This window comes from Sciurus carolinensis, chromosome 3 (assembly GCF_902686445.1).
Source record: "Sciurus carolinensis chromosome 3, mSciCar1.2, whole genome shotgun sequence".
Lineage (NCBI taxonomy): Eukaryota > Metazoa > Chordata > Mammalia > Rodentia > Sciuridae > Sciurus > Sciurus carolinensis.
Genome location: NC_062215.1, coordinates 7,414,503 through 7,439,777, shown reverse-complemented (window position 1 = coordinate 7,439,777; position 25,275 = coordinate 7,414,503). Strand labels below are relative to the sequence as shown.

The window sequence follows — 25,275 nt, the reverse complement described above, 5'->3', positions numbered from 1 at the left end:
GCGCCGACCGGTAGCCCCGCCCACAGGAAAAGGCGGGCTCGCAGGGGGAGGTGCGACTGGAGCTTCTGGGAGAGCGGACCCTGTTGGAGGTGGCCGGAGCGTTCGCCTGTCCACAGCCAAGACGGAGCAGGCTGTAAAACTCAAACCAGGTTGAAAATAAATTAATTTATGCCACAGTAATTGACACAAGTATCTGAATTTAATCCCTGTTTGGTAACGATCCCGAAGGTCTAAGCGGGCCCTATCAGGCAGCGGCGCGGACGCCTGGCGCGGGTCCCGGGTCTGGGGGTTGGAAAGCGCACGCGGGCTGCCCAGGGTCGACGCGGCTCTGACCGGACTTCCAGGTGTGCCGAGGTGCGGACGCTGCTGGGCGGTGGGTCTCCAGAGGCGGAGCTGCTCCCCGCGGCCCACGGTCCAGGCCTGGGGGAGACCCGGGGCGAGAGCGGAGCGGACGGGGGCGCGGCTGGGCGGCGCGGCCAGCCGGAACCCTCGGGTCCCGCCCACCTGCTGGAGGGAGCGGCGGCGCCGGCAGGGGAGGCGGGAGAGGCGCGGTGCGGGCGTGGAGACCGGCGTGTTGGGGAGCCGGCTGCGAGGTCCGCCCGGTCCGACCTGCGGGAGTCCGACTAGCTGCTTCTCGCGACGTCACCGGGGCTGCGGGCAGGGAGCCCGTTGGTCGTCTGCGGTCAGTACTGCGCCTCGTTTCCCCGCGCGTGCTGCCCAGTCATCTCTGTGTCTTACGCAGGTTTCCTTCTGCCGAACTCGGGAGCGGCGATGGGCAAGCCCGGGACCCGGGAGAAACAGCCGCAGGACTAGCGTCCTCCTCGGCCGGAGGAGCTGGGGTAAGAGAAGAGGCGCCCACGCCGAGGCGTTACCGGGTAGATGCGGAGGTCTTCCCGGTAGGAGTCAGTGTAGGCGGAGGGCTGTCGAGCGGAAACGTCCAGCCGAGGCCGGTTCAGAGGTGTAAAGGAGGGCGGAGGATTGGATTTCTGTACCTAAACGGTCCGTGGCTTTCATCATATCGTCAGCGAGTACTTCCAAAGAAAGAGCAGTCACTGTGGACAACTGGCCGGAGACAGTTGTGTTTTGCATGACTTCACGTAGGTTAGTTGGGTCAGTTGCTACAGCAAGTGCATATCTGTTTAGTAAGTGACTTCAGAGTCTGCTTTTTGGTCTGTTTAATGGTCAGGAGATAGTCTCAGTTGTCGTACCGTATAATTATGTTTAGAGAAAGAATTCATTCATTCATTACAGATCAGGCTCAGTGCTAAGTAGTGAGAATATAGCTGTGCACACGATAGTTGTTCCCTGCCCTCTGGAACTGTATAGAAACAGTAAGAAATATTTTAAAAAGAAGTAACTTTCAACTCAACTTTGGGACTAAATATTTTCTATTCCCAACTCTAGGGTGTACCAGTGGTGTAAATAATGCGTGGTATAAGTGTATTAAAACTTTTTTTACATGGTATATATTTAACAAAGATGTAGAATGAAGCAAATTTGTCATTAGTTGACTGTACTGCAAACAACAAAAAATCGGGCCAGTGTCCCTTCACATACATGTTTGTGCATTGTATATACATTTTATATGCATGTACATACATGCGTATTACTAACGTGCTAAATGTTAGAAGAGCTTCATTTTTCATTCCTAGATAATGGGAGTTATAATATTTTCTTGTGCTGCAATTTTCTTCTTATATTGCTTTTTTTTTTTTTTTTAAGATGGTCTGGCTAAGGCTGGCCTCAAACTTGTGATTCTCCTGCCTTAGCCTCCCACATTGCTGAAATTACAGGTGTGCACCATCATGCTTGGCATCATATACTGCTTTTGAAACCTTTGCTCTAATCAGTAATCTTTGGATCCTGACCTGAGTTTAACTCTCACTCCTCTATCCTTGAATAATATGTTTAAATTTTTTTATATCGGGTATTGAATCCAGGGGTGTTTCACCACTGACCTACATCCCCACATCTTTCTTATTTTTTTATTCTGAGACTGGGTCTCACTTTCTTGCTTAGTATCTTGCTGAGTTCTTGCTGAGGCTGGCCTCAAATTTGTGATCCTTCTGCTTTAGCCTCTCAAGTCCCTGGGATTATAGGAATGTGATCCTATGCCTAACTGTTTAATAACTTTTAAATAATTACTTTCTTTTCGTGTAACATCTAGTTACCTAACAATAATTTAAAATATGGCCAATAAACTTTTATTCTGGCTGGTGTTTGTGTCATCTTTTCCTTAGACTAACCATTAATTTATTAGATATAAGTCTTTAGGTCTTGGTTACCTTCTTGTTAGGACTATTGAAAAAAGTCTCTTTGTCTTTATGTAACTGATTTCTAGAAGACTAAAAAATGTAAAATACCAAGTATAAATGAAACCAGGAATACTTACCCCTAATATCAAGCTTTATCTTCTGTTTTCTGCCTTGGTACAAAAAAGAATGAATCAAAACAAAATTTTAAAAGTTTCCTTTAACCTAGGTTGTTCCGAATGAGTTTAAAAGGTAAGACACATGCATAAAATCCTGGTGTTTACAAGGTCCATGATCCTCACTACCTCATGTTTACCTTTTCAGGAAGAGGATGAGCGACATTCCACCCATAATGGAAGTGTGTCCTCATTGTAAGAAGCCGTTTAAGCGATTAAAATCTCACTTGCCACACTGTAAGATGAGGGAACCAACTGTACCTGCTGATCAGAAAGTCCATCCATCCAAGCCAGCTACACTTCCACGTGCTAAGAAAATGAAGGGGCCAACCCAAGACTTAATGAAAGCTAAAGGAAGAGAGTTAGACACAGTGAGTGAGGAAAGAAATACCACACTGACAAGGGACAAATCAGAACGGACAGTTGCGCCCTTTCCACTCTTAGCTGTTGACCCAGAAAAGGCAAATACTGCAAAGGATCAAAATCAGCACTCCTTCACAGTTGCAAAGCACACAGAGCCAAAGAGAGCTTTCCAGGGTAAAACTAAGGCTCAGCTTGATGCATCAGATAACACCTCTCCTGAAAGAGAAGTTGCCCAAGATTGGCTTAAATCAGACAGAAGTAGGTGTAATCCTCCAGAAACTGAAGCGCCTTTACTGGTTGACCCAATGGAACTTTCTTTGTCAGATCACAATAGAAAATACTCCTCAGCCCTGCCTGATGAGGTACAAGCCACTTCTGTGAATTTAAAATCAGACACAATGGATCCTCAAAGACTTTTAGTTAAATTAATAGATGTACCCGTGACTGATTATCATCATTCTCCAAGGAATCTCAGCAAAGGAGTTCAGAGACTAAAAATATCCATGTGGAGCAGAGAGACAGATTCCAGAGGAAGAGGTCACGTCCCAGGAGCCTCTGCTGACACTGAGACTCAGGAAGAGAATTCAGCATCACCCATTTTAGGCCTTCTCGTTAGCCCATTAGGTGAGAACCAAGAAAAAGAACTTGGCCTTGGAGCAGAAGCTTGTGGGGGCAAGGGGAATGCAGAGGAAAGTGCGTCTACCACAGAGGTGCAGGAGCGGGCCTCCGTGAGCTGTGGCTCTAAGCACTTAAACCCTGGCACTTCAGTCTCCCAGGGGAAGCTGGAAGATGCAGGTCCACTTCTCAATCTGTTTGCTCCACAGGAGGCAGCTCACAGTAAGTTTCTTTCTGCCTCGCAATCAAGTAATCAAAGTCTTGCTTCTCTGGCTATGAAATCTCTTCAAGAAGAGAAAGCACAGTTCTGCAGTCATCAGCAAGTCCCTGATGTAAATTTATTAGTGGAGATTAAGGCACAAGCTCTGGAACCCAGACCTAGCTGCCAGCCCCACGCATTGTACACTGGGTCCCCACAGTCTCCACCTGCAGCTCAGCATCACCTTCCTAAAAGCTGGTTGATCGGTCACATTAGCGCTGCTGACAGGAAGACTCTTTCCAGCCCCTTGGGGTTGGAGTGGTTCCCAGAGCTCTATCCTGGTTATCTTGGACTCGGGCTGTTGTCCGGGAAGCCTCAGAGTTGGAACTCAGTGGCCCAGAAGCCTCAGCTCTCCAGTCCTCAGGGAGAAAGTCTCTCACAAGGTAAAGTAGCTCCTTTTCAAGGGCCACCCAACTCATCCCAAAATCTGTTTTTTTAAAATAGGATCAGAATGCCGATATTTTCATTCTTAGAGCTTATTTTTACCTAGGCAGTCAGTTGACAATCTTAACAGTTGTGAAAACGTCAGTTCTTGCTCCAGGGGTCAGTAGTAGGGGTTATTCTCCTTTTGCTCCACCAAGGGCTGACTGTTGAACTAGGGCAGGCTGTTACTCTCCATAGTGGTTGAGATTCTACATTGGGAAGAGGCTTAACTGATAGAAACTGGATGGATAAAGACTTTGGAGTTCACCTAAATAGAACAAGCACTGGGTCCAAAATTCAGTTAGAACCAGATTGCACAGAAAGTAGATTCCAAGTTTACAGCCAAAGACAACATCTAGAAGTTTAGAGTAGCAGAAGCTGTTTGTGGAGTTGGGGGTATGGTGGGGTTAAAACTGGCCAGGTAAGAATGGCAGTCAAGTCTAGCAGCTGGAAGTGGAGGCTGAGATGAACCAGGAAGATCAGGGACCGGGAATGGAAGATGCAACAGAAAAGGTGTAGAAGTCTGCTCTGGAGGAACTAGGCCACAGAGCTGAGGACCCAAGAACAGAGCCGGAGGTTGAGCCTGAGAGAGTAGGAAGAACTTGGGGAGAGACGGGTGCATTGAAACTGACCTTGATTATCATCTCTTGAGAAGCTGCCTGGACAGGTTAGAGGAGGGTGGGCTGAGGCCCAAGTGCAAGCCAAGGCGCTCCTGACAGGCTTCTGGTCTCCTTGCCTTTTTCTGCTGGACCTCACCGTTGCGTACTAAACTGCCTGTCCAGTTAACTCTAGACAAAATTTTGTCATTTTCCTCTCCAGGAAGCCTTGGGGGCTTTTGTTTGACTTTTTAGGAGTGTAAAGTAGCATCCTTCTCTCTTCTGTAATGGTCATTGGCGCTTTCAGGCTTGTCTTTGCAGGAGACCTACAACAACTCGGAATAGGTTTGCAACCCCTGAAAAACTGAGGTCTCCTCCTTAAAAAGAGATATCTTCCCTCTTTGGTATATTTTGCAAATGATCACATATTTGTTAAACCTTTACTTATCTTGTCTCAAAGTCATTTTCTTTTTTATTTTAATTATCTTCTTTTTCTTCTTATTCTTTTGAATAATGTCCTGGAACTGAACCCAGGGCCACATGTGTGCTGCTGAACTAAATAGGCCTTAACATCTAAACCTTCGGTACATAGTCGTAGTCTCAAGGTCAAACTCCTTGTCCACATTAAACTCAGACTTGGCAATGTTAATATTTATGTTGATTCTCAGTTTTCAGTTTTCATCCATTTTGCAAAGTATGAAACAGGCACAGAGAGGGTTAGTGATTTGTCCAAGGTCACGTTACCAGTAAGTGGTAGAATCGCAGTAGAGCCATCTCCTGCGGCCTCCTTCATCCTTTACAGAGTACAGAAAGCATGCCGTGAGAAACTGGAGCCACAGCTCCAGGCTTCTCTGTGTTTTTCACTTGCATGTGTAGACACCCACTGTTTTAGTCAGCTATTTCGCTGCTGTGACTAAATGACCCAACCAGCACAACTGTAAAGGAGGAAAGGTTTATTTGAAAGCTCACGGTTTCAGCAGTCTTAGTTCATAGAAGGCTGGCTCCATTCCTTGGGGCTCGAGGTGAGGCTGAACATCATATCATGGCAAGAGAGGGTGGTGGAGGGAGGCAGCTCACATCATGGTGATCAGGAAACAGAGAGACACTCCACTCACCAGATACACATATATATACACCAAATCCACACTCCAGTTCCTGCCTCCTCCAGCCACACCCTGCCCGCCTAAAGTCACCACTCAGTTAATCCTATCAGGAATTAATTCACTGATTAGGTTAAGATGCTCAAAACCCAGTCTTTTCTTTTCTGAACCTTCTTACATTGTCTCACGTGAGCTTTTGGAGGTCACCTCACATCCAAACCGTAACAGTCACCCCATGATATAAATCTCTCCAACAAACAGAAGGACTTATTTATTTTCTCCTTTATCTTTTATAGTGCTAAGGAGTGTCTCTGATACATCCATTTTTCATTTCATAGGAAAAGGGGAGGGACTGTCATTGCGCTTAGTACATTATAGACCCTCTTTAATCTCCAAAAAACTCTGAAGGGATATTATTGTCCCCACCCTCTTATATAAGAGGAACCTGAGCCTTAGACATCTGAAGAGCCCTGCCTCCCATTCATAGAGACAGTCAAGAGTCAGATCCAAGCCATCTGATCTTTAACCTCTACCTGAGGCTTACTATTTGAGGTTGTTAGTGGTCGGTACCTTGCTTGATATGAGTTGTTAACTGATTCATTTCACTTCAGTAGGTCCCAAGAATACAGCAATAAACAATATTGTAGCTTAGAACATCAGTTCTCCAGGCTTATGAGATAGAACATGGGGGGTAAATGTAATTTTTTCTTCAACAATAAGTAACTAGTATGTCATGGCTGGTGTCTGTTTTGTTCCCTCTTGTACTTACTGTGATTAGTTTGGTATTTCTGCATCAGATGGTAGGATGTGGTCATTACAGGGCCTCTATTTCTATTAACCCAGAAACTAGTGAAGTTGAACCCAGGATTAATGTTCTGACTTTGAAGCTGCCACCAAGTGAACAAAACACACTAGGGAGAGCGACCTTAAGATCTCAGTGAAGGTCAAGACCTGATCCCACAGTTGACCAAAGACTTGAGCAAGGCCACTGAATTCAAAGGGATTAAAAGGTAGTGTCATTGTCTCCTCAGAATGCTTTCTAACTTCACCAGGCAATAGCTACCTGTAGTGACTGCAAATGAAAATTGAACTTTGCTGAAGTGAATGGCTGTGCCCTCCTTTGCTGAGGCATGACCTTGGGTAAGCTGTTTGCCCTCCTCTCTCAGGAAGCCTTCCATCCTAAAGGCAGGGCCAGCAAGCTCACAGTCGTTGAGTTCCCTGTGTGGCAGGCTCGAGCCCTGCAGGCTTGCACAGGCCTCAGGTAACCTTACGCTGTCCTGAGAGTTTGGGGTTATCCCCTGCCGGAGATGAGGAAACTGAGTTTAGAGAGGAAAAATCACTTCCCAGCATCAATTTCCAGTTAATGGTGGACCGTAAGGTTACCTGGTAGTATTTGCCAGGCTTTTCGGGAAGCGTTTCTTCTCTTGGACTTTGGGCCTCAGGATTGTGTCAGATCTGCTTCCCCACATCAGGAAAGCTTCCAGCAGCTCATCCTCACACATCAGCAAGTTGACCTGAGTGAGTCCACCAGATGCTAAGGATCCCTGGGCCTGAGAGCATGGGAGACCATCCTGACATTTTGATAAAACAGGCTAGAGCCAGAAGCTCTCCTGGCTAAGAAAAATGCATGCTTCGATGTTTTGTAGCCTAGAATGGGAACTGCTGGGGCAGACTGAGGGTTCTGTAGCAAGCGCTTACCCAAGTTCAGTCAGGAAGTAAGGTTCAGCAGCATTCACAGTCGTCGTCTGAGGTTTAACAAGAAGAATTTTCATTTATTTGCTACAAAAGGAGTTTTGAACCCAGGAGTGCTCTACCACTGAGCTACAGCACCAGCCCTTGTTTATTTATTTACTTATTTATTTTAGATACTAGGGATTTAAAAAGTTGCGGAGGCTGACCTTAAACTTGGCAGTCCTCTTGCCTCAGTATCCTGAGTTGCTGGGATAATAAGTGTGCACTGTCACACCCAGCCAGGCGTTTTTTAAGAGACTTTAACTTTCACATTGCAAGAGAATGATCTGTGTAATTTTTCAGAAGTTAATATAACAGTTATTTGATTGGTATTTTTACATCCACAGCAACTTTACTACACCTGCTAAATCCGTCAACATTACTTGCTTAATTTGTCCTTCCTTTTGACAAACCAAACCAAGACCAGAGAACCAGCAGTCGTAGAGAGTTTCATTAAACACCGAGAAAAACAGGTGCAGAAAAATGTGAATAAGCTGCACAGCCTTCTTTGCTCGTTCTGCCTAAGTCCTCTCCGTGTCAGACATGCAGGAAAATGTGCTAGCCAGTATAGCTGCGGGGAAGAGGCAGACGTTTAGATGTAGCGAGCAGTGCTCCAGATCTGAAGCTTTTTGAGTGCCAACATGATTTGAGCACCTACCAACTGTGAGACCCCAGGTTCAATCTGAGCATCTCCAGAAAAAAACAAAACGGGTACGCTCAGGCGGTGTGGATAAGGTGTGTCTGAAACAAAAGTTCATGTCGGGGCTGAGGTTGGAGCTCAGTGGTGGAGCTCATGCTGAACTTACGCAAGGCTGTGGGTTCCATCCCCAACACCCAAAAAGAATTTTGTATTTAGATCTAGGTTCCTTTCCCTAGGATATCTCATTATATATGCATATATTTCTAATTTTGGAAAATCCAAAATACTTCTTTATACCCCAACATTTCAGATAAGGAATATTCAACTTCTAGTGGAAATTCATACTTTTTGCTAAAAATATTTAGCAGCTGATAGAACTTAACAAGTAATTCATTTGGTTAAGCATTGTGTATGTGGGTTTTCTGGACAGAGTATTCATCAATCAAATAATTATAAGGTCCTGATCGCCAGGACCCTCAGATTTTTGAAAATACTCTGACCTGGAATAAATTTGAGTTTCAACACTTAGCTACAGTTCAGTGCAGAGCTCATTCATGTTTAGAATATGCTTTGCCTGAGGGCTAGCTCTGGGAACCTTTGACACTGAATGTTGGGGAAGGGGCAAATTTAAACACACTATCACAGTGACTTCTGTTTGGAACCGTAGTTCCTTTGTTGGGAAGAAGCTCGACTGATTTAAGGAGTTTGGAACCCCCGGCCAGGCTTACCACCTCCAGCTTTCCTCTGAGGAGGCTCTTGGGAGCTGTGCACAAAGGTGAGGCTGGAGTTTGTGACTGTTGGGTTCCAGTACTGGTGTCAGGGATTTGGAGGGTTTCTTACTGCTGTTAAAGCAAGGCAAAGGAAAAGGGAGAAATCATGGTTGTCCTCTGTTCATCGTTTTCATTTTGGAGTTGGACACATGGAAAGCACCAAAGCCACACAGCAGCAGCAGCCAGTTACTGCCTCTGCCCATCCTCCTGCTGCCACCTGCCCCACTGACCGAGCCCACACTGACCGAGCCTCCTCCCAGAGTAGGAAGATGCTGCCCTCAGGTTAACCAGTCACATCGGTCCCCACCCCACTGAAGATGTTAACAATCCCAAACATAAGAATGAGGGGTTGGAAGTTTTCATTCAAGTCTTCTGTATCTTAGCCTCTTCTGTTTGAGATACGTGTCTGTGTTGTTTACACGAACATAGGTTCCCTTGTGAAGTTCCACCACCTGCACTAATGGGGTAACGTGTAGGTGCTGCTCTGGGTCGGGCTCCGTGTGACGGATGCGCCTCTCTCTCTGCAGGCTGGCTCAGGTGCAACGCCGTGGTGAGGAAGAGCGGGGTCGGTGGCATTACCATGCTCTTCACGGGCTACTTCATCCTCTGCTGCAGCTGGAGCTTCCGGCATCTGAGTAAGCCTTTCTGCAGTTTTAGCAAAATGACAGGTCACACCCCATTTTAGGGACTGCCAGGGATTCTCCAGATGGCATTTCATATAAAGGACACCTAGTGAATGAGCTATTGCCTGGGGTGTTGGCAATTTTTATTAAAGGTTTTGATTATAATGGTGTGTATAAGGTAGGTTCGGCCAGAATTAGAAGGGAACAGAACACACATGTCACACCAGCTATGAGAGAGGTTGAGCTGGCACCAAGTTTTAACCAGAAGAAAAATACCAGAATTTCATTCCCCTTTTAAAGTATTATTCTATAAAAAATGGGGATTTTGTTGTTGTTGTTCGTGGTGCAGGGATGTTGTTTGGAATTGAACCCAGGAGTGCTGTACCACTGAGTTATATCCTAAGCCCTTTTTATTTTTGAGACAGGGTTTTGCTAAGTTGCCCAGGCTGGCCTTGAACTTAAGTCCTTCTGCCTCATCTTCCCAAGTCATTGGGATTACAGTTGTGTGCCACCACGCCCAGCCTAAAAATAGATCCTTATAGTTTACAGAAGAGCATAATAGTAAGCTATCAGAAAAGTCCACTATTTTTCTACAATTCAGAAAAGAAGAAAAAAATTGTCCCCAACACTTTCCGATGAAAACTTTTAGTATAGAAGTAAGATAACCTTGTATGCTAAAGGCCAATATATTCACAAACTAGTAACAGGCCTACTTTTTAGAAAGTCAGGTTTGAATCTGACTGAATATTTTTGGCTATATCTGTGTCCAATAGGTGGAGGGTCAGGGAGAGACTGTAGCCACCCCTGCTGCTCACTGGCAGGGCAGAGCTGCCAGCTCTTGTCCAAGACCCTCCGCCATTGGGGAGATCCAAAAGCAAGTCCGTCCTCCCAGAGATAAGGGCTTCCCTATAGTTGTGCCCCTTGAAAGGGATAGTTAGATATTTGCTAGGTGTGATTTTTTTTTTACCTGTCAAAATCAGGGTTGAGAACATGAAGCAGAAACTTCTCTTTGCCCAAGACTATTCCCAAATTTGTAAAATAAGAACATAACATAACTGATCTGTAGAGGCCTAAGAAGCTGTCCGCAGAAGTGCCCTCTCGGGTCCTTACATTTATCTCTGCTTGTCTAAAGAGCTGCAGCGCTGGCGAAAGTAACCTTGGCCTGGATACCATTGAAGCCAAAGCTCGGAGCCTCAGGAGCCGGGTGATGCCTGCACAGACAGGAGAGGGAGCCCAGAATAAAGTTACTGAATCTAAAACAGCCGTAGAAAGTGTGTCTTATTAAGATGGACAGACCTGGCTCTGTCTGGTGTTTCTTTGGCTTACTTTCAGAAGTGACTAAGAGTTACTTTAAAAGACCATTTTTGTTTAATCATAAGATTGTTATTCAAAGTGTCATGAAGATGATAAATGGGTCATTTAAATTAAGAAACTATTTCTCAATTCTCAATAAAAAGGAGTATCTCAGTTTTAACTCTTTCTCCCCAAAGTTGTTCTCGAAACCTTGGTGTTTTGCCATTTGTTGAGATACTAGACTCCATATATACTGATAAAGGATACTGTCCAGACTGTCAGAAAATAAGCCTAAGTGGAGGCCCTTGCCTCTTGGAAAGAGCCCTCTGGACCCTCGGGCAGACTGGGGTCTGAGCAGCAGGGCGCTGTGGGAAGGGCACTTAAACACTCCTGCAAGTGTGTCCTGAGCCGATCAGAAGTAGCACACCAACAGAAAAGGTTAAGGTCCCTTTGTGCATCTTCAGCGAGTGTAGCAGTGAACGTGGGATCTCCTTTGATCGTCTCTTCCTGGGAACTTCAGGATCCCACCCCATCCCTTCTCAAGAGCATCTTTCAGTTTGTCAGTATTAGTTTGGGCTGATGGGTTTTCTGGGCCTCTTCCCCTGATCAAAATAGTGTAGCCAGTGCAGTGGCACACACTTATACTCCCAGCCCCCGGGGAGGCTGAGGGAGGAGGACCAGGCCAGCCCTGGCCACTTAGTGAGACCCTGTCTCAAACAAGTAAAGGGGCTCTACTCGGTGGTAGCACGTCCCTGTACTGGGGGGAAAATACTCAATGTTTAATTTTTTAACTTTGAGTTCAACCCCTGGACAGGAACACGGGTGCCAGCTGACAGGGACAAGGGGCATAAGCGGGAAGTCATTTCTCCAAACCTGCTTGTGGCGCACACCAGCTGGTCTCGCACGCTGCCCAGACCATATGGACCTCCCTCCCTCAGCTTTGCTGTGACATTGTCACAGCGAGACCCCGAGGTCAGTCCCACTCCCCAGCCCCTGCACAGTCACCCAAGCACAGACGTGCTCCCGACTGGTGTGTGCCTGCCCCTGGCTTCCTTCCTCTCCTCAGGGCTGGACACTGGGTCTGCTGCATCCCCTCTCCAGTGGCTCAGGGTTAATGCTGCAGCACACCGTCACGATTAGGGAAACAGTGCTCCAAAGTGTGGCACCATGGTAACCAGAATTCTCCATGGCAAAATTGGCAGTGAGGGGGAGAGCCTGCCCTTTGGTTGTTCTAGCTTATTCCTCGGACCCTCGCTGGAGCCCGGGAACCATCCATCTCTTTTGAAAGGGCCTCCCGTTAATGACACAGGAGTTCCCTCCACACTCCCCTCTGTCTGCAAGGTCAGAAATGCTAGGTCACCCTCTTTGTCCCCTTGGCAGGGGGCAGACTCCTGCAGTCCACAGGTCAGATCAGCCCCTCATTTAGTTAGGTGTTATCTCTGGCCATTTCACACCACAGCAAAGTGGAATAGTTGCAGCAGGAACTGTGTGCCCCCAAAAGTGAAAACATTTGCTGTCTGACCCTTTTCAGGGTATGCCCACCCCTGCCCCAGAGGAGCACGGCGCCTGGCACCTCTGCAGGAGTGATGGGCAGCCCTGGGATGGCTGCTCTGAACACCTGGGCTAGGAACCAGTTCAACAGGAGTTGGCTCTAGTGCCCTTGGGCCCTGTGCCGCCTCCTGGACCACCCATAACACCCAGGTGCAGAGGCAGCACAAGGGCAGCTGGTCGCTCCCCAAGATTCCTATCAAGAACGTTGACCTAGGGCTGGCTCAGTTGGTAGAGTGCTTGCCTCATATGCACAAGGCCCTGGGTTCAATCCCCAGCCCCGCAAAAAAAAAAAAAAAAAAAAAAAAAAGGTTGACCTCACTAAATAAGCTACTATCACTTGTCAATCAGAATGCTAATTCATAATGAAAAAGTTAACTTGATCACAGTATCTTCCTAGAAATTAGTTCCTTAATAAGAAGAAAAGAAACTACTTGACAACCCCATCAGTCCCAAAGGAGTATCAGACTGCAAGTCTAAAAAGGTGAGGTCTATGTTAATCTGAGGGCTTTCTGTTGAACATTGATCAGTATCAAGAAATGTAACTCACCAGGCAAGGAGGTGCACACCCAGCAACTCAGAAGTTTGAGACAAGAAGATCTCAAATTCAAAGCCAGCCTCAGCAACTTAGTGAGGTCCTAAGCAACTTAATGAGACCCTTTCTCAAAATAAAAAATAAAAAGGGTGGGGGATGTGGCTCAGTGGTTAAATGCCCCTGGGTTCTATTCCTAGTACCAATAAATAAAATTATAAAAAGAATTCTAACTAAGTATAGTAGCAAAGAGCAAACAGTCTTAACGACATCTTTGAACTAAATAGAATTGACTCTTAAATAAATATGGGTGACTTTAAAGAACTTTTGGAGCATTTGTGACTCCCCTAGTAGGGAGACAAAGCCTTCCTCATCTGCTCCCTGATGACTTCTGAGCTGGGAAAATAACAGAGACCTGTCACTGAGTCCTGAAAGGTTCTCTGCCGTATTCACTTGGTTTAATAAGAGTAGTTGAGAGAAGTGGATGACCAGGTGCTGCTCAGGTTCGGATCTAAACAGCGTGATCAAGGGACACCACGTAACTGCAGGTGGTGGCATGGTGGGGGTTTGGGTTCATCTCTGCAGACATCCCACTGAGTTTATCTGATGCCAGTCCTAATCACATGTGATCTGGCAGGTTAAAAGCTTCAGCGCAGAGACTGGAGACTTTCAGAACTGGAACGGTGGACGAGACTGCTCCTGGAGAAGCCAGCGTGCTTGTGGTGCGAGGCGGGGGTAACCATGCCGCTCTTCTGAAGCCTTAGACCAGGCGCAGTGGCTTTAGCATGATTTACCTCATGCGACAGCCTCCTGTGTGCTGCCTCTTCTGCGGCGCTGGCAGGAGCCTCCCCAGGTGAGCAGCAGTGGGAGCTCTGAATTCAGCCTGAGCTGTGCGGAGCAGTGCAGTCCGACCTCGTCCTGCTCGGGAACCGCAGCATGGCCAGGCTGAAGGCGGAGCACAGCTGGCCGCAGTGCCTGTGTGAGGCCGTGAGCCTTGGTGCCGGCTGCCTCGTTGAATCCTGAGTCACACCTAAAACACTCAGGCTTCCCGGAAGCTGCATTTCCCCCTAATAACATTAACATGTGTAGCTATTAAAAATGAAACCATCTTCAGGGCCGTAGGGTGGCAGGGCTGCAGTGTGCTCTTGGTGCATGAGGACGGGGCATGTGTGGTCCCCAGCACCCCAGAACTAGAACAAAGGCACTGTGTTGTGTTCTCCACAGGCTCTTCTGTACCTCGTGGGAATCCCACAGACCAAGGCCATGCTCTTTTTGTTCTTAGAAAATAAAAAGTCCTCATCCGTTGCCTCCTCCAGACTCTGACTCGTGACGTGAGTGGGTGTGCCCTGGGCAGGCTGTCCCATCTCCTGGGCTGGCTTTGGACTGTAAATTGGGAAGATCCCTGCTTTGCAGGGGCGCGGCATGTCCATGCATTCCAGCAGGGGGCGACACCGTGGGAACTCATTCATGACGCTGATCCAACACCCTGGACCTAGGCAGGGAGGCCCGGTCCAGGCAGGCTTCCTTATCCACACAGCAGCCTGCGACATGTGCTGCCACGCTTATAATCCAGAACAAGGAAAGAGGTGGTTTGCTACACAGCAAGGCGTTCTTTCCACGGAGCAGCCCTGGGTGGCTCCAACTGACCCCGGTGGCTCCCACTTCTGACCCTGGGGCCTGTGCCCTCAAACCACCTTCTGCCCTACACTCCACTTGCCTCCCAGAGCTGAGGAGGTCTGCCTCACGCCCCTGCCGTTGCTCCCTTCCTCTGACCCTTCAAAAGTCAACTTAGCTGCCACCCTCTTTCCCAGCAGGTTGCATGGCACTTGTTAGATACATAACAGCATAAATAGCACACACGCCCCAGTCCTCACACCTGCTAAACGTTCCATGTCACTGCCTTACCTCGCCCAGAGAAGCCTGTCGTGTACCATCTCCTACCTGTGACCCCACATAAGGCACAGAGTGCATTTAAATAAACCGCACAGGGAAGCAACTGTCATGCCAGAGGAACCTCAGGATTTAATCAGGTCTGCAGCAACCTTGAGGTCGTGTGCAGGGCCATTGGCGTCCCAGGACTGGAGGGGTTCGGGAGCAGAGCTGTGTAGTTGTCATGGGTTCACCGTGCACAGACTCGCCCCCACCCGGGTCTGCCTGCAACCTGCGTTTAAGCAGCTTGTTCACACAGGATGGAGGGACACACACCCTCGTGGGCCAGGCTGGCTCTGCCCCATGGTCCTCGGCCGACACTGGGCTCGCCCTGAACGTGGCATCATTGAGTCTTCTCCAGACCTGCAGTTCCCCAGGCCCCGGTTCAGTTCTTAATAACTCCTAGTGCAGTCTCAACGCACCCCACAGCATCATGGCCTGTTTTTTTTTTTTTTTTTTGCGGTACTGGGGATCGAACTCAGGGCCTTGTGCTTACGAGGCAAACACCCTACCAGCTGAGCTATCTCCCCAGCCCATAGCCTGTTTTTTGACACTAAAAAAAGAAAAAGTGAATTGCTTGAATATTGTAAATTCGTATCTCAAGAGAAAAATCTTAAATTGTCTAGGGACCCATAGGAGAGAGCTGGCGTTCTGAAGAATTTAATGGATTCTGCTCATGCATAAAGTCTATTTCATTCCAGGGCTGAAAGAGATAGATTCAAGCCCCCACCCACCCACCCACCCACACACAGATTGAGGCTCTGAACTTCGAAAGGACTGTAAAGTCAAGTGTACAGGAAAGCCAGGAGTTCCTCCTCCTGCCATCGTGGTGTAACATTGTAGAACACAGAAATCAAAGCCCAGGGAAGTTGACAAGCTGTTCCATAAAATAGATAAAAAGGACTTTTTTTTTCTGCCTGATAACAGCAAAAAGGAAAACCAATGTACTGTGTTTCCTTCTGTATCAAACTCTGACCCTGGCCTACAAATCTTAAGGGAATCAGTATGTGTAAGTAACCCAGGGAATGAGTAGGTGAGTAGTCAGCAAACTATAAACAATGTTCAACCTAGTCTTTTTTTTTTTTTTTTTTTTTTTTTTTTTTTGGCTTTGGGAATTGAACTCAGGGGTGCTTTGCCACTGAGCTATGCCCCCAGCCCTTTTTATTTTTAACTTTGTCAGGGTCTCACTAAGTTAAGGCTGGCTTCCCAATTTGTGATTCTCCTATCTGAACCTCCCAAGTTGCTGGGATTATACACCCAGCACAGATTGGCCTTTTAAACAAGCAGCCCTGTCTGACGCGAGACGCAACTGGGAGTAAGTTGTTGAAACTCCACAAAATAACATTTGGCTTACCGATACCCGCCCCCATTCTCTTAACACTCTTAAGCCCCAGTATGGCTTTGTCACCTGTTACAGACAAGGGGTCACATTTCCCAGCACCTGATCAGCTGCCCCCTCCTGGCCCTCAGCAGAACAGAACTTTAGCCCTGCTGTGTCCACTCTTCACTCACCTGTAGCACAGGCCCTGCTCCTAAGCCCTGAGCTGGTGAAGGGCGCTTGTGGGCTTCCACAGCAGAACCCGGAGGAGCCGAATCCCGTGGCTTGACAAGCTGCAGACAGAGTAAGGTCACCAGCAGGGACCTACTGCAGAGACTCCACCTGCAGACAGACACTGAGGCCAGGGTGCTGGCATTTGATCGCAAACCAGGTCTCCAAACGCCTTTATCTGCATTTTTAATGCAGAAAGCATGCCTTTGATAAAAGTTGGACCTTGTAATTCCCCAGAGTCATTACAGACTCCTGTTTTCTATCAGGTGTCTTGCTCAGAACTGGTAGGAGCTGCCTTCCTCCCCAAGAGCTCATTAGCTGCCCCATTGGACCTGTTTGATCGTCAAACTTAGAGGGCAGTCCAACATGCAGCCACCTAAACCAGGGGTCAGCAAACTTTCCAGTAAGACCAAATAGGAAATATCTCAGACTTCAGCCCATCAGATCTGTGCTGCATCAGCTTCCCAGAATTCACAAGCTCCAGAACAGCCATGGACAGCATAAATGTTTCTGCCTTAAACTGTTCTCCGTTGCTGTAACAGAACACCTGAGAATGAATAACTTATAAAGAAAAGAGGTTTATTTAGCCCACAGTGCCAGAGGCTGGAAGTTCACGATTGAGTGGCCAGGTCTGCTTGGCTTTTGGTGAGAGCCTTGTGCTGCTGTTGTTCCATGCATTGCAAAAAAGTGAAAGGACAGCAGGTGTGGCTGGGGAGGAAGCCAAACTCACTTTGAAACAATCTGCTCTTCCATAACTAATCCAGCCCCATGAGAACAAGAACTGCCTGCAGGGAGGCGGCATTGATGGATTCTATGCCCCTCCCTCCCCTGATCCACATTCCTAGGAGGCCCTGCCCCCCACGCTGCCTCATGGAGGCAGGCGACCCCCGTGTGCTTTGGTGGGGACCACCCATTTCAAACCATAGGAGACTCTGTGTGAGTGCTCACAGCTCTACATGATCATTTTGGTTTTCTCCCAAACTCCTTTAAAAACCCTCTTAGCTCCCAGCTGGGGAACATGCAGCAGTGGGCCGGCTTGGGCCACAGGCTGGAGTTGGCTGGCCCCCCACGTGGGTGCACACCCCTGCCTGCAGTCAGTGTGGGGACCGTCTCCATAGACACCGGGCACATCCTGAGTCAAGGGTGGCCTTGATTCAGAAGACTGACTTTGGACCCCAAGTCCTGAGTGGAGCCCCATTTTCTTTAACAAAACCCCCCTTGAGTTATCTGGCTGAGGAAGAGGAGAGCCTGGGCAGCGGGCTTGCCCAAGGCAGGGGAGGCCGCCGGTTCTGGGAGAAACCGCCACGCGAAGGCTCAGGGCCGTGTGCCTTCCACGGGATCAGGACTCAGCAGGCCACGCGAGGGAGTGAGCGTCCCTGGGAGGAGAGTGAAGCGAGAGACACGGGCACCGCCTGCCCTCGCTCACCTTAATGTCGAATCCGAGGTCCATCTCGGGATGGAGGAAGTGGGGAGAGAGGACACCCGCTCTGGCCTCCCATCTGCACCCGTCCGCACTCCTCGCCCCAGCCCGCTGCCGGCTCCGACCTCAGGGCTCCCTAGGGAAGGAGCCCTCACCCTAGCCAGGGAGCCAGGGAGAGCTGCAGGCCCTGGGGAATGGGCAGCACCGTTTCTACTCATTTCCAGAACCGTGTGTGGCGCGGTCTGCCTCTGTCCCCAGCCCCGGGGGGCAGGCGTGAGCGAGGTGTGCTGGCGTGCAGGCGGCCACAGGCCCCCAGGGTGGGCAGCAATGCCAGGCAAACCCTGCAGGCAGGCGATGCTTGCGGGGCCCCTCGGCTCCAGTGCAGCCAGCAGGGGAAGCGAGGATCCAACCCAGAGCCAGGCCCACCACCCTGGGGGGAGTTGGTAGAGACGGGACCTTACTTGCTGGGTAAATTGGACTTGGGTCCCTCAGGGCAGAATCCATTGAAGTAGTTAGGATACATTATCTGGGGGACATGGCGGTATTTACACAGGGGACCTGCTGGACAAAGACAAACCAGACAGAAGGATCTGCTTTAGCCAGAAGGAAGAGACTCATGAAGAAGCTCCCAGGCAAGGGTGTGGGCAATTCTAGGCTTCTGCACTTAATCAGGGCGATGAATCTGGTCCTGTCTGTACTCCCTGAGGCACGTTCCAGCCATGAACCTGAGATTGGGGACAGGAACCCCAGTATGGGCTGGGGCAGGTGCCAGCTGGCAAGTCCTGAAATAGCTGGGGTGGGAAGTGTTCCAATGTGCTGCGACTTCAGACCTTACCCGATGTGGGTCACCATTTTCTGCCTTAACTGTAGAAGACACAGCTGAGGACTGGGGTGTTACTCAGGGGTGGGAGAAGAGCACGCAGATCTCTCACGGGTCAGACTTTGTGCCGGGCTTCCCGTGGCTGAGCCACTTGGTTCAAAAATCACACAGTTGAAAATGTTCGGAAGGTGAATTCGAACCCAGGTCAGCCTTCCCCGAGAAGCCCACAGCCGAGCTTCACAGCGTCTCACTGGAACACAAGCCTGGGGACAGCCACAGTGAGGCTTCTGCCGAGATGTCAGCAGTGCTGTGCTGCAGGGGAGTAGGGCCCCCACCCTGAGGACAGCCCCAGCCTGGACCCCCCCAGCTCCCTGTGCAGTAAGGCCTCACCATCCCTGCAGAAGCCTTGGGCATACCAAGGACAGTCCTGGGACTTGGAAGCTGGCTTCAGGTGGAGAAAGGAGCACTCCTTGTTGTGGCAGTCACCTGAAAATTCCAGCACTCTTGGTGGTCTCTCCCAGCTCCCAGCCACACTGACCTCGGTCCTCCCATGCACATAAGCCGCTGGCCTTTATTCTGGTCAGCAGCAGCTGTTTGAAGACAAGACATTTCTAATCCTAATCCTTCCTGCAGTCTAAGCAGAGCGGATCCTGTAAGATCTGCTAAGCGGGATGGATGGAATACACACATGGGCAGGAACAGAGCGAGCAGGCCAGGTGTCCAGAGGAGCCGGAACTGAAGGCATTTAGGAAATAGCAGGGAGAAAGAAGAGTTGTGGAGTCAACAGCAGGAGACCCTGGGTGGAGAGATGGCCCTCTCTGTCTCCACCGTGGAACCTGTGCTGCTTCCAGAGCTGGGGGCAGTTCCTCGTGGTGAAAATGCCAGGAGCAGAGAGCTGCTTCCACTTGGCAGGGGGTGTGTGGGCACATGGCACAGGGCCCGGGTAGTTGTACTGAGCCTGGGCTGCCATGCGTCTGTGGGTTAGACCAGGTCTCTCCATTAGCTTGTCTCCTAAACGCCACCAGCCCTGCAGGCACAGGCTGCCCAGGGGTCACTGTAAAAGCCTTGTGGGGCTTTTTTGAGGAAGGAAGATCTCTCTCGCCTCCTTCTAAGCAGTTGAATGTCCCCAGCCCTCCAGAGGGGAAGCACTACAACCCAGTGCTCTTGAGAGCGAGGGGAACTTCATTCAGTGTCTATTCCAACTTGAAGACTGCTCCAAAGAGATCTCTTTTACCCAGTGGGCAAAGCAAGATTCCACCCCGATTTCTGAGAATGCCAGGCTACTAGCCCTCTCATTGAACAAACGTGGACACCCGTGCTCAGCGAGCAGCGGCACGTCCATTCTCACCCAGCCGCCTCACGTTGAGGAGGGCTTTATCTGCCATGGCCAGTGTACATCACCAGGTGGAGTGCGCAGCCTGGGCTTTGGCCTTCTAGGGACATGGAGCAGCCTCACTCCAGGTCTGGTACACATTTGCTGGAAGGAAATAACAGGGTCTTGGGGAGGGTGTGGTCTTTCTGCTCCGTCTGGATGCATGACTGTGTCCTGCGCCTGGCCAGCAGGTGGCAGCAGCAGCTCAGCCTCCATTGGGCCTTTCAGAGCGGCCCACTACACCTGGGTCACATGTCCCAGGAGTCTGGGAATTCCTAGACCTTGCAACTGCCCTTTCCCACCCTTACACCTCCCCGGCAGTATTTTTTTTTTTTTTTTTATATCCAAGAATAATGATAATTACTTTGATATGATATTAGATTCATTTACTCTAAGAACGAAACCGTAGATTACTCCTGGTAGTCATGGTTTTAAATGTCTCTTCCCCATAATTAGGGCTATTTAAGGCAGAAAGGGTCCTATTCCTGTCTCCACGCACAGTACAGTGTCTAATCCCCCAGTGAAACCTGCCAAGGATTATTGGGAGAATGCATAAGTGACATTTTAAAAAATGATAAAGGGCACCGGATTCCCAGATAGGTTTTGCCCTTTCTCTCCAGAAAGCCATGCAGGCAGTCCTCGTGAACCGCCGTGGCCCTCGCCTCCCGGGAGTGGACTCAGGGAATGGCTCCCCACCCGGGTCCCCTGAAGCTGGCCCTGGCCTCCTGTGTGAGGGGTGTCTGTCCCAGCTCTCTGCTGGCTCTCCCTGCTCTTTTTGGAACACAGTTTGAGAACCACTGAACTAGGTCATTCGGGCTCAGGAGCGCGCTGGGCCGTGCTGCTGCTGGGAAGCAGGATCTGAAGCACTCACGCTTCACTCTTCGGCCTGGTGGAGGGGCTGCGGTTTCCCTGGCAAGGAGCCCTTAGATGACCGACCAAGGACCTGAGGCCAGGAGGGAGGTGAGATGCCGGAGCAGGCCTGACCACACAAGATAATTTCAGGGGCCAGACTTCGGAACCTCATGGCTTTCTGTTTACGGTTACCTTTTATTTCCAACACGTCATGCTAGTTTTCCATTTCTGGAAGCAACACACAGGGTTTTTTTTTGTTTTGTTTTTGTTTTTCCTAAAATAAGAGTTGGAAGTAGCATGATGGCTGAGAGGGCAGTGTGCTGGTGCCGGGTGGGTATGGCGAGCATTGTCACCGTGGCTCTCGGAGGCCTCGTCTGGGGATGGCTCACTGGAGACTTACTCCCGCAGTCGGCCTGGGTGTGCATTAGCCAGGACTGGGGAGGGAAATAATGCCCCCCTTCCCTTTTCGGGGGGAACTGGTGGGGACAGGAAAGCACAGGGATGGCAGGCTGCAGTTGTCTGTCCTGGGATCTGGAGAAGCAGCACCTGAGCTCAGACAGCCCTGGCTGGCCTCCTGGGACACACCTGACCCCCATTGGGTGCCCTGCCCCCCAAACCTACTTCCTCCCCAACTCGCACCCTCCCCTCCCCGTCACCCTCCAGGGTGGGGGACCAGCCAGGCAGGGCATTCCCGAACCTGGAGTAGAAGTAGCACTTGGGCATCCTGGAGGTGTCACCCTTCCTGCAGAGCCGCGCGGCCTCCCACCCTGCGCGTGCCGGAACAGGCAGAGCTCCCCTGCAGACCCCAGAGAGCCTCAGCTGGTCCTCCTCGGCCTCCGCAGAGTCCCCAGGGGCGCGGGGCTTGTCCCAGCTGCCCTCCTGCATCCTGCCTGGACACTGGGAGGGACTGGAACAGGGGCCAGGGTGCCACGCAGGGCAAGCTGATGTCTGAGCATGGCGGTTCCCGCCTCCACGCCTGGCCTGCCAGGAGCAAGCTTCAGGAAGCCCTAGGCTTGGGACAGCTGCCTCCCTTGCCCTCCTAGGACACGACCCCCGCTCCTCCTGCCAGAGGACAGTCCCAGCCCAGCCCCGGGCACATAGTAAGTACTCATTAAGGGCCTACCAAACTCATGTCTTTGAAAAAATGCATTGGCTTCCTGATTCTGGAAAATATGGTGACTTAAGAGCTGACTTTAGACATGTTTCATCAAACTATTTCCTCCTCTTCCTCCCAAGTTGGCATTGCCCCAGGTGGGAAGACACCCTGTCTCCTGACCTCCTAAGAAGGGACAACCTCATGCATGGCCAGCTCTGATGGAATCTGGGGGACAGGAAAGGTGTTCTCTTCAAGTACCCTCCCCTCACCCCTGGCCACTGACATGCTTGGTGTGATGGTCCCCGATAACAGGTTTCCTGGTAAGAGGGTGTCACTACCAGTCACTGGTCACTCAGTCCTTGATGGACCTGGAGGGTCCTTGCCCACAGAGCCCTGGGTGGCCAGTGAGCCCATTCCCCTTCTCAACCCCTTGTCGAGGGCCCCCAACAAGGCAGTTGGCAAATAGGGCACCAGGTGCTCCCTGCCTGGGCCCCTCCAGCCTCCCAGCTTCCTAGGACAGAATCACAGGGATCCCGGAAGCAGGTCCCATTTATGAAGAATTTCTTAGCCTAGATCAATAGGCAGACTCCAGGAAGGCTGGGAACCCCTAAAATTGGAGGCAAGATTTGGGGGCAATGGCTTGTTGCTATGGGAAGAAGCTCAGAGTGGCCCAGGAACCCTGTGGGCAAGCCAGGCCTCCCTAGACGGGCGCGGGGGAGGGGCTAAGGAGAAGGCAGGGCTTGATCCACAGGCAGGGGGGACAGAAGCGGTGGCTGCTTTTTGTAGTGTTTCAAAGACTATGGTCAGAGCTACCAGAGGTCACAAGGCATGGCTGGGGCAACTGACCCGTTTCCATACTGATTTGGAGGGAGGAGGAAGGGGGAGAGAATAAGGAGTTCTGGGACCTCCTGGGAACACACAGGCAGAAAAGCCCACGAACACCCACAGGAGGCAGGAAGCAGGGAGTGTCCCTTCCAGGCAGCCCTGGGTCCCCTAAGGCCAGCGCAGACAGGTGCCTCAGGAGCTGGGGGCTGCTGGTGGACCCACCCACTTGTGGCTGGCCTAATAAGACCGAACTCCGCCCAATCCCATTTCCCTCCCCCGTGGGGCACAGCGGACTTCCCACCCCACCAGGCGGAGCCCCTGCTAAGCCCAGTGTGGCTGGGCCACCAACACCGCCTCCCCCACCCCGCGCCCCGCTCCTGCCCAGGCCAGACCTGCCCACAGCTCACCTTTCCCACCAAGCCCTTTGGAGAAGAAGGTGCACACAGCTGAGGCCGCTCTGGAGCGGGAGCGGGAGGAGAAGGTAGCTTCCTTGTAGCTGTGGGTGCCGGGGGGGCCCTTCACCCCTCCGCCAGCAAGTGCCACCTAACCTGCCCCCAGGCTCGGCATGGGAGCCCCCAGATTCCAGCCCTGGAAGCCTTCAGAATGAGCCCCCAAGCCTCAGTTTAAACCTCCCGCTCTGACACAGGAGATGGAGGGGCTTCAGACCAGCCCGAGAGAAGGGGAGACCAGTGCAAGCCTGTGGATGCGCCTCTCCCTGCCTCTTTCTCAGTCTGGAAGATGGGTTACCCCGCAGCCATCGCTGAGGGGCCACTCCATGAGGGAGCTGAGCAGAGAGGCCTGCCGAGAAGGAGCCTGCCTCACTCACTGTCCGTGCCCTGGAAAGGTGGGTGCCTCTCTGTAGCTCCACAAGGCGATGACCTCTTGCCTCTTCTCCCTCCGAGGGGCTGCTAAAAGCTGCTCGAGCCCTACAGGTGGACCCTATATAGTTCATCAGCCCTTAAGGGGCCAGGGCCCGGTGCGGCACCCCTGCACCCCAAGGATGCCAGTTGCCAGCTAACCACCAGTGATCTCCAGCCAGGTGGTACAGGAGGGGCACCCAGCCGCCTCAACCCTCCCACCGCTGCAGGTGCAGTGGCCCCAGGGCCCCATACTGTGTCCCTAAGTCCCATTTCCCACTCAGGTGGGAAGGGATTAGCAAAGACCCGCACCTGCTTATCTCTGCCTGTCACCAGATGCTATGTGCAGACACACCAAACCTGTGCTCACGCTGTGCCCATAAGACACAGCCAACCGCAGCAGAGGGGATGTGAAGCCGAGCAGACCGGACGGCGCAGGACCCCCATCCGGGTGCCAGCCACCCCTCCCTCTGGGACTCCTGATGCCCCTTTTCTATCCTGAGTGACAAGTCCCAAGTGAGTTCTTCTTGGGAGAGAGAAAAAGGAACTGGGGGATCGGAAAGTTGGATGAATAGGGCTTTGTTTACTGGCACTCGCAAGCTGGCTGGAGGGTGGAACCAAGCCGCCTCCCAGCCAGGCTTCCCCTGGGCCCCACAGCGCCACCCACCCCTGAGAAAGCGCTTTGTGAACAGATCCCTATGCAAATATTGTTTTATCATTACTGCACCCCCGCCGCAGGGCTGGGGCATCTGAAAACACTCTCAAAGGCGGTTCAAGGCTCTAATTAGACAGGCTCCCCCCCCCCGCCCCCACTCCACCCGCATGGGCCTCGTCTCCTGGAACTGTCCTTTCCAGAGCCTAGCTGGCCTTTGATGGCCACAGGACCAGAACCCAAATGCCCTCCTTCCTGTGCTGGACCCCTCGAGTGCCCTGCAGGCTGCAGCTGCCTGTCAGACAGGAACCCGCCTGCTGGCTCCCTCCCCAGGCGGTAGCACCTAGCTTGTCCCTTTGAACTCGGGCTCTGGAAACAGCAGGACAGAGAGACACCTGGAGACAGGCGGGGCTGGGAGGGGTGCAGAAGGGATCCCAGAGTTTGCACTCGCTGGGGTGAGAGGCTGTGCTGGTGGGGGCGGATGGGAGGTCCCCAGGATGGAAGGCTTCACATCTCCTGGCCTTATGCTGTGCGCTGATTAGATCCTGAGAGGGCAGTTATCTGTCACCAGAGTTCATTTAAGGTTCGTTCACACCAGCCGGGCGGGACAGGCAGTTCGGGTGAGCCAAGGGCACATGGAATGGCAACAATGGCGTTCAAATCCAGGTCTCCTGACAATGGCCTTCCGTACGCATCCCCCAGCCTCAGCAAGGGAGGGAAGGGGCTGCAGCAAGGGCCTCAGCTGGTCCGGGGAGAATGGCGTCCAGTGCTGCATCCAGCCCCTGACGGACTCTGAGGAGCAGAGGGCACAGAATTCTGGAGGACAGAGGAGGGACAAGCGGGTGGGGAGGCTGCTTGGGGCGTGACTTAAAAAAGACAGTGGCACGTTTCTGTAGCCCCTGCCACTTGGGCAGCCAGGCCAGCCTGGGCAACTTGGTTAGACCATGTCTTAAAATAAAAAGGACTGGGCGCAGCTCCGTGA

The 25,275-nt window shown here is 51.0% G+C and overlaps 1 protein-coding gene across 11 annotated transcripts; it reads left to right on the top strand.

Annotated features, from left to right (window-relative positions):
* The first annotated feature begins 53 nt into the window (after nt 1-53).
* C3H17orf80 (chromosome 3 C17orf80 homolog) lies at nt 54-14,236 on the top strand. Of its 11 annotated transcripts, none has more exons than XM_047544180.1 (7): nt 54-149; nt 743-839; nt 2,577-4,048; nt 8,823-8,930; nt 9,453-9,560; nt 12,790-12,873; nt 13,559-14,236. In XM_047544180.1, exons 3-6 carry the CDS (start codon nt 2,584-2,586, stop codon nt 12,825-12,827), a joined length of 1,719 nt encoding a protein of 572 aa, XP_047400136.1. In that variant the 5' UTR covers nt 54-149; nt 743-839; nt 2,577-2,583; the 3' UTR covers nt 12,828-12,873; nt 13,559-14,236. The 11 variants fall into 11 exon arrangements, 10 of the variants coding, with proteins under 10 accessions (XP_047400136.1, XP_047400133.1, XP_047400135.1 ...); XM_047544177.1 differs by lacking the exon at nt 54-149 and adding an exon at nt 216-354; XM_047544179.1 differs by lacking the exon at nt 54-149 and adding an exon at nt 292-344.
* Nucleotides 14,237-25,275: the final 11,039 nt, after the last annotated feature.

Bases quoted from the DNA above. Each gene is read 5' to 3' on its own strand.
- C3H17orf80 (XM_047544180.1), top strand. From the start codon at position 2,584: ATGAGCGACATTCCACCCATAATGGAAGTGTGTCCTCATTGTAAGAAG. The intron at 4,049-8,822 runs GTAAAGTAGCTC...TTGGAACCGTAG, and splicing joins GGGAGAAAGTCTCTCACAAG to TTCCTTTGTTGGGAAGAAGC. The intron at 9,561-12,789 runs GTAAGCCTTTCT...GTATCTTCCTAG, and splicing joins CTGGAGCTTCCGGCATCTGA to AAATTAGTTCCTTAATAAGA.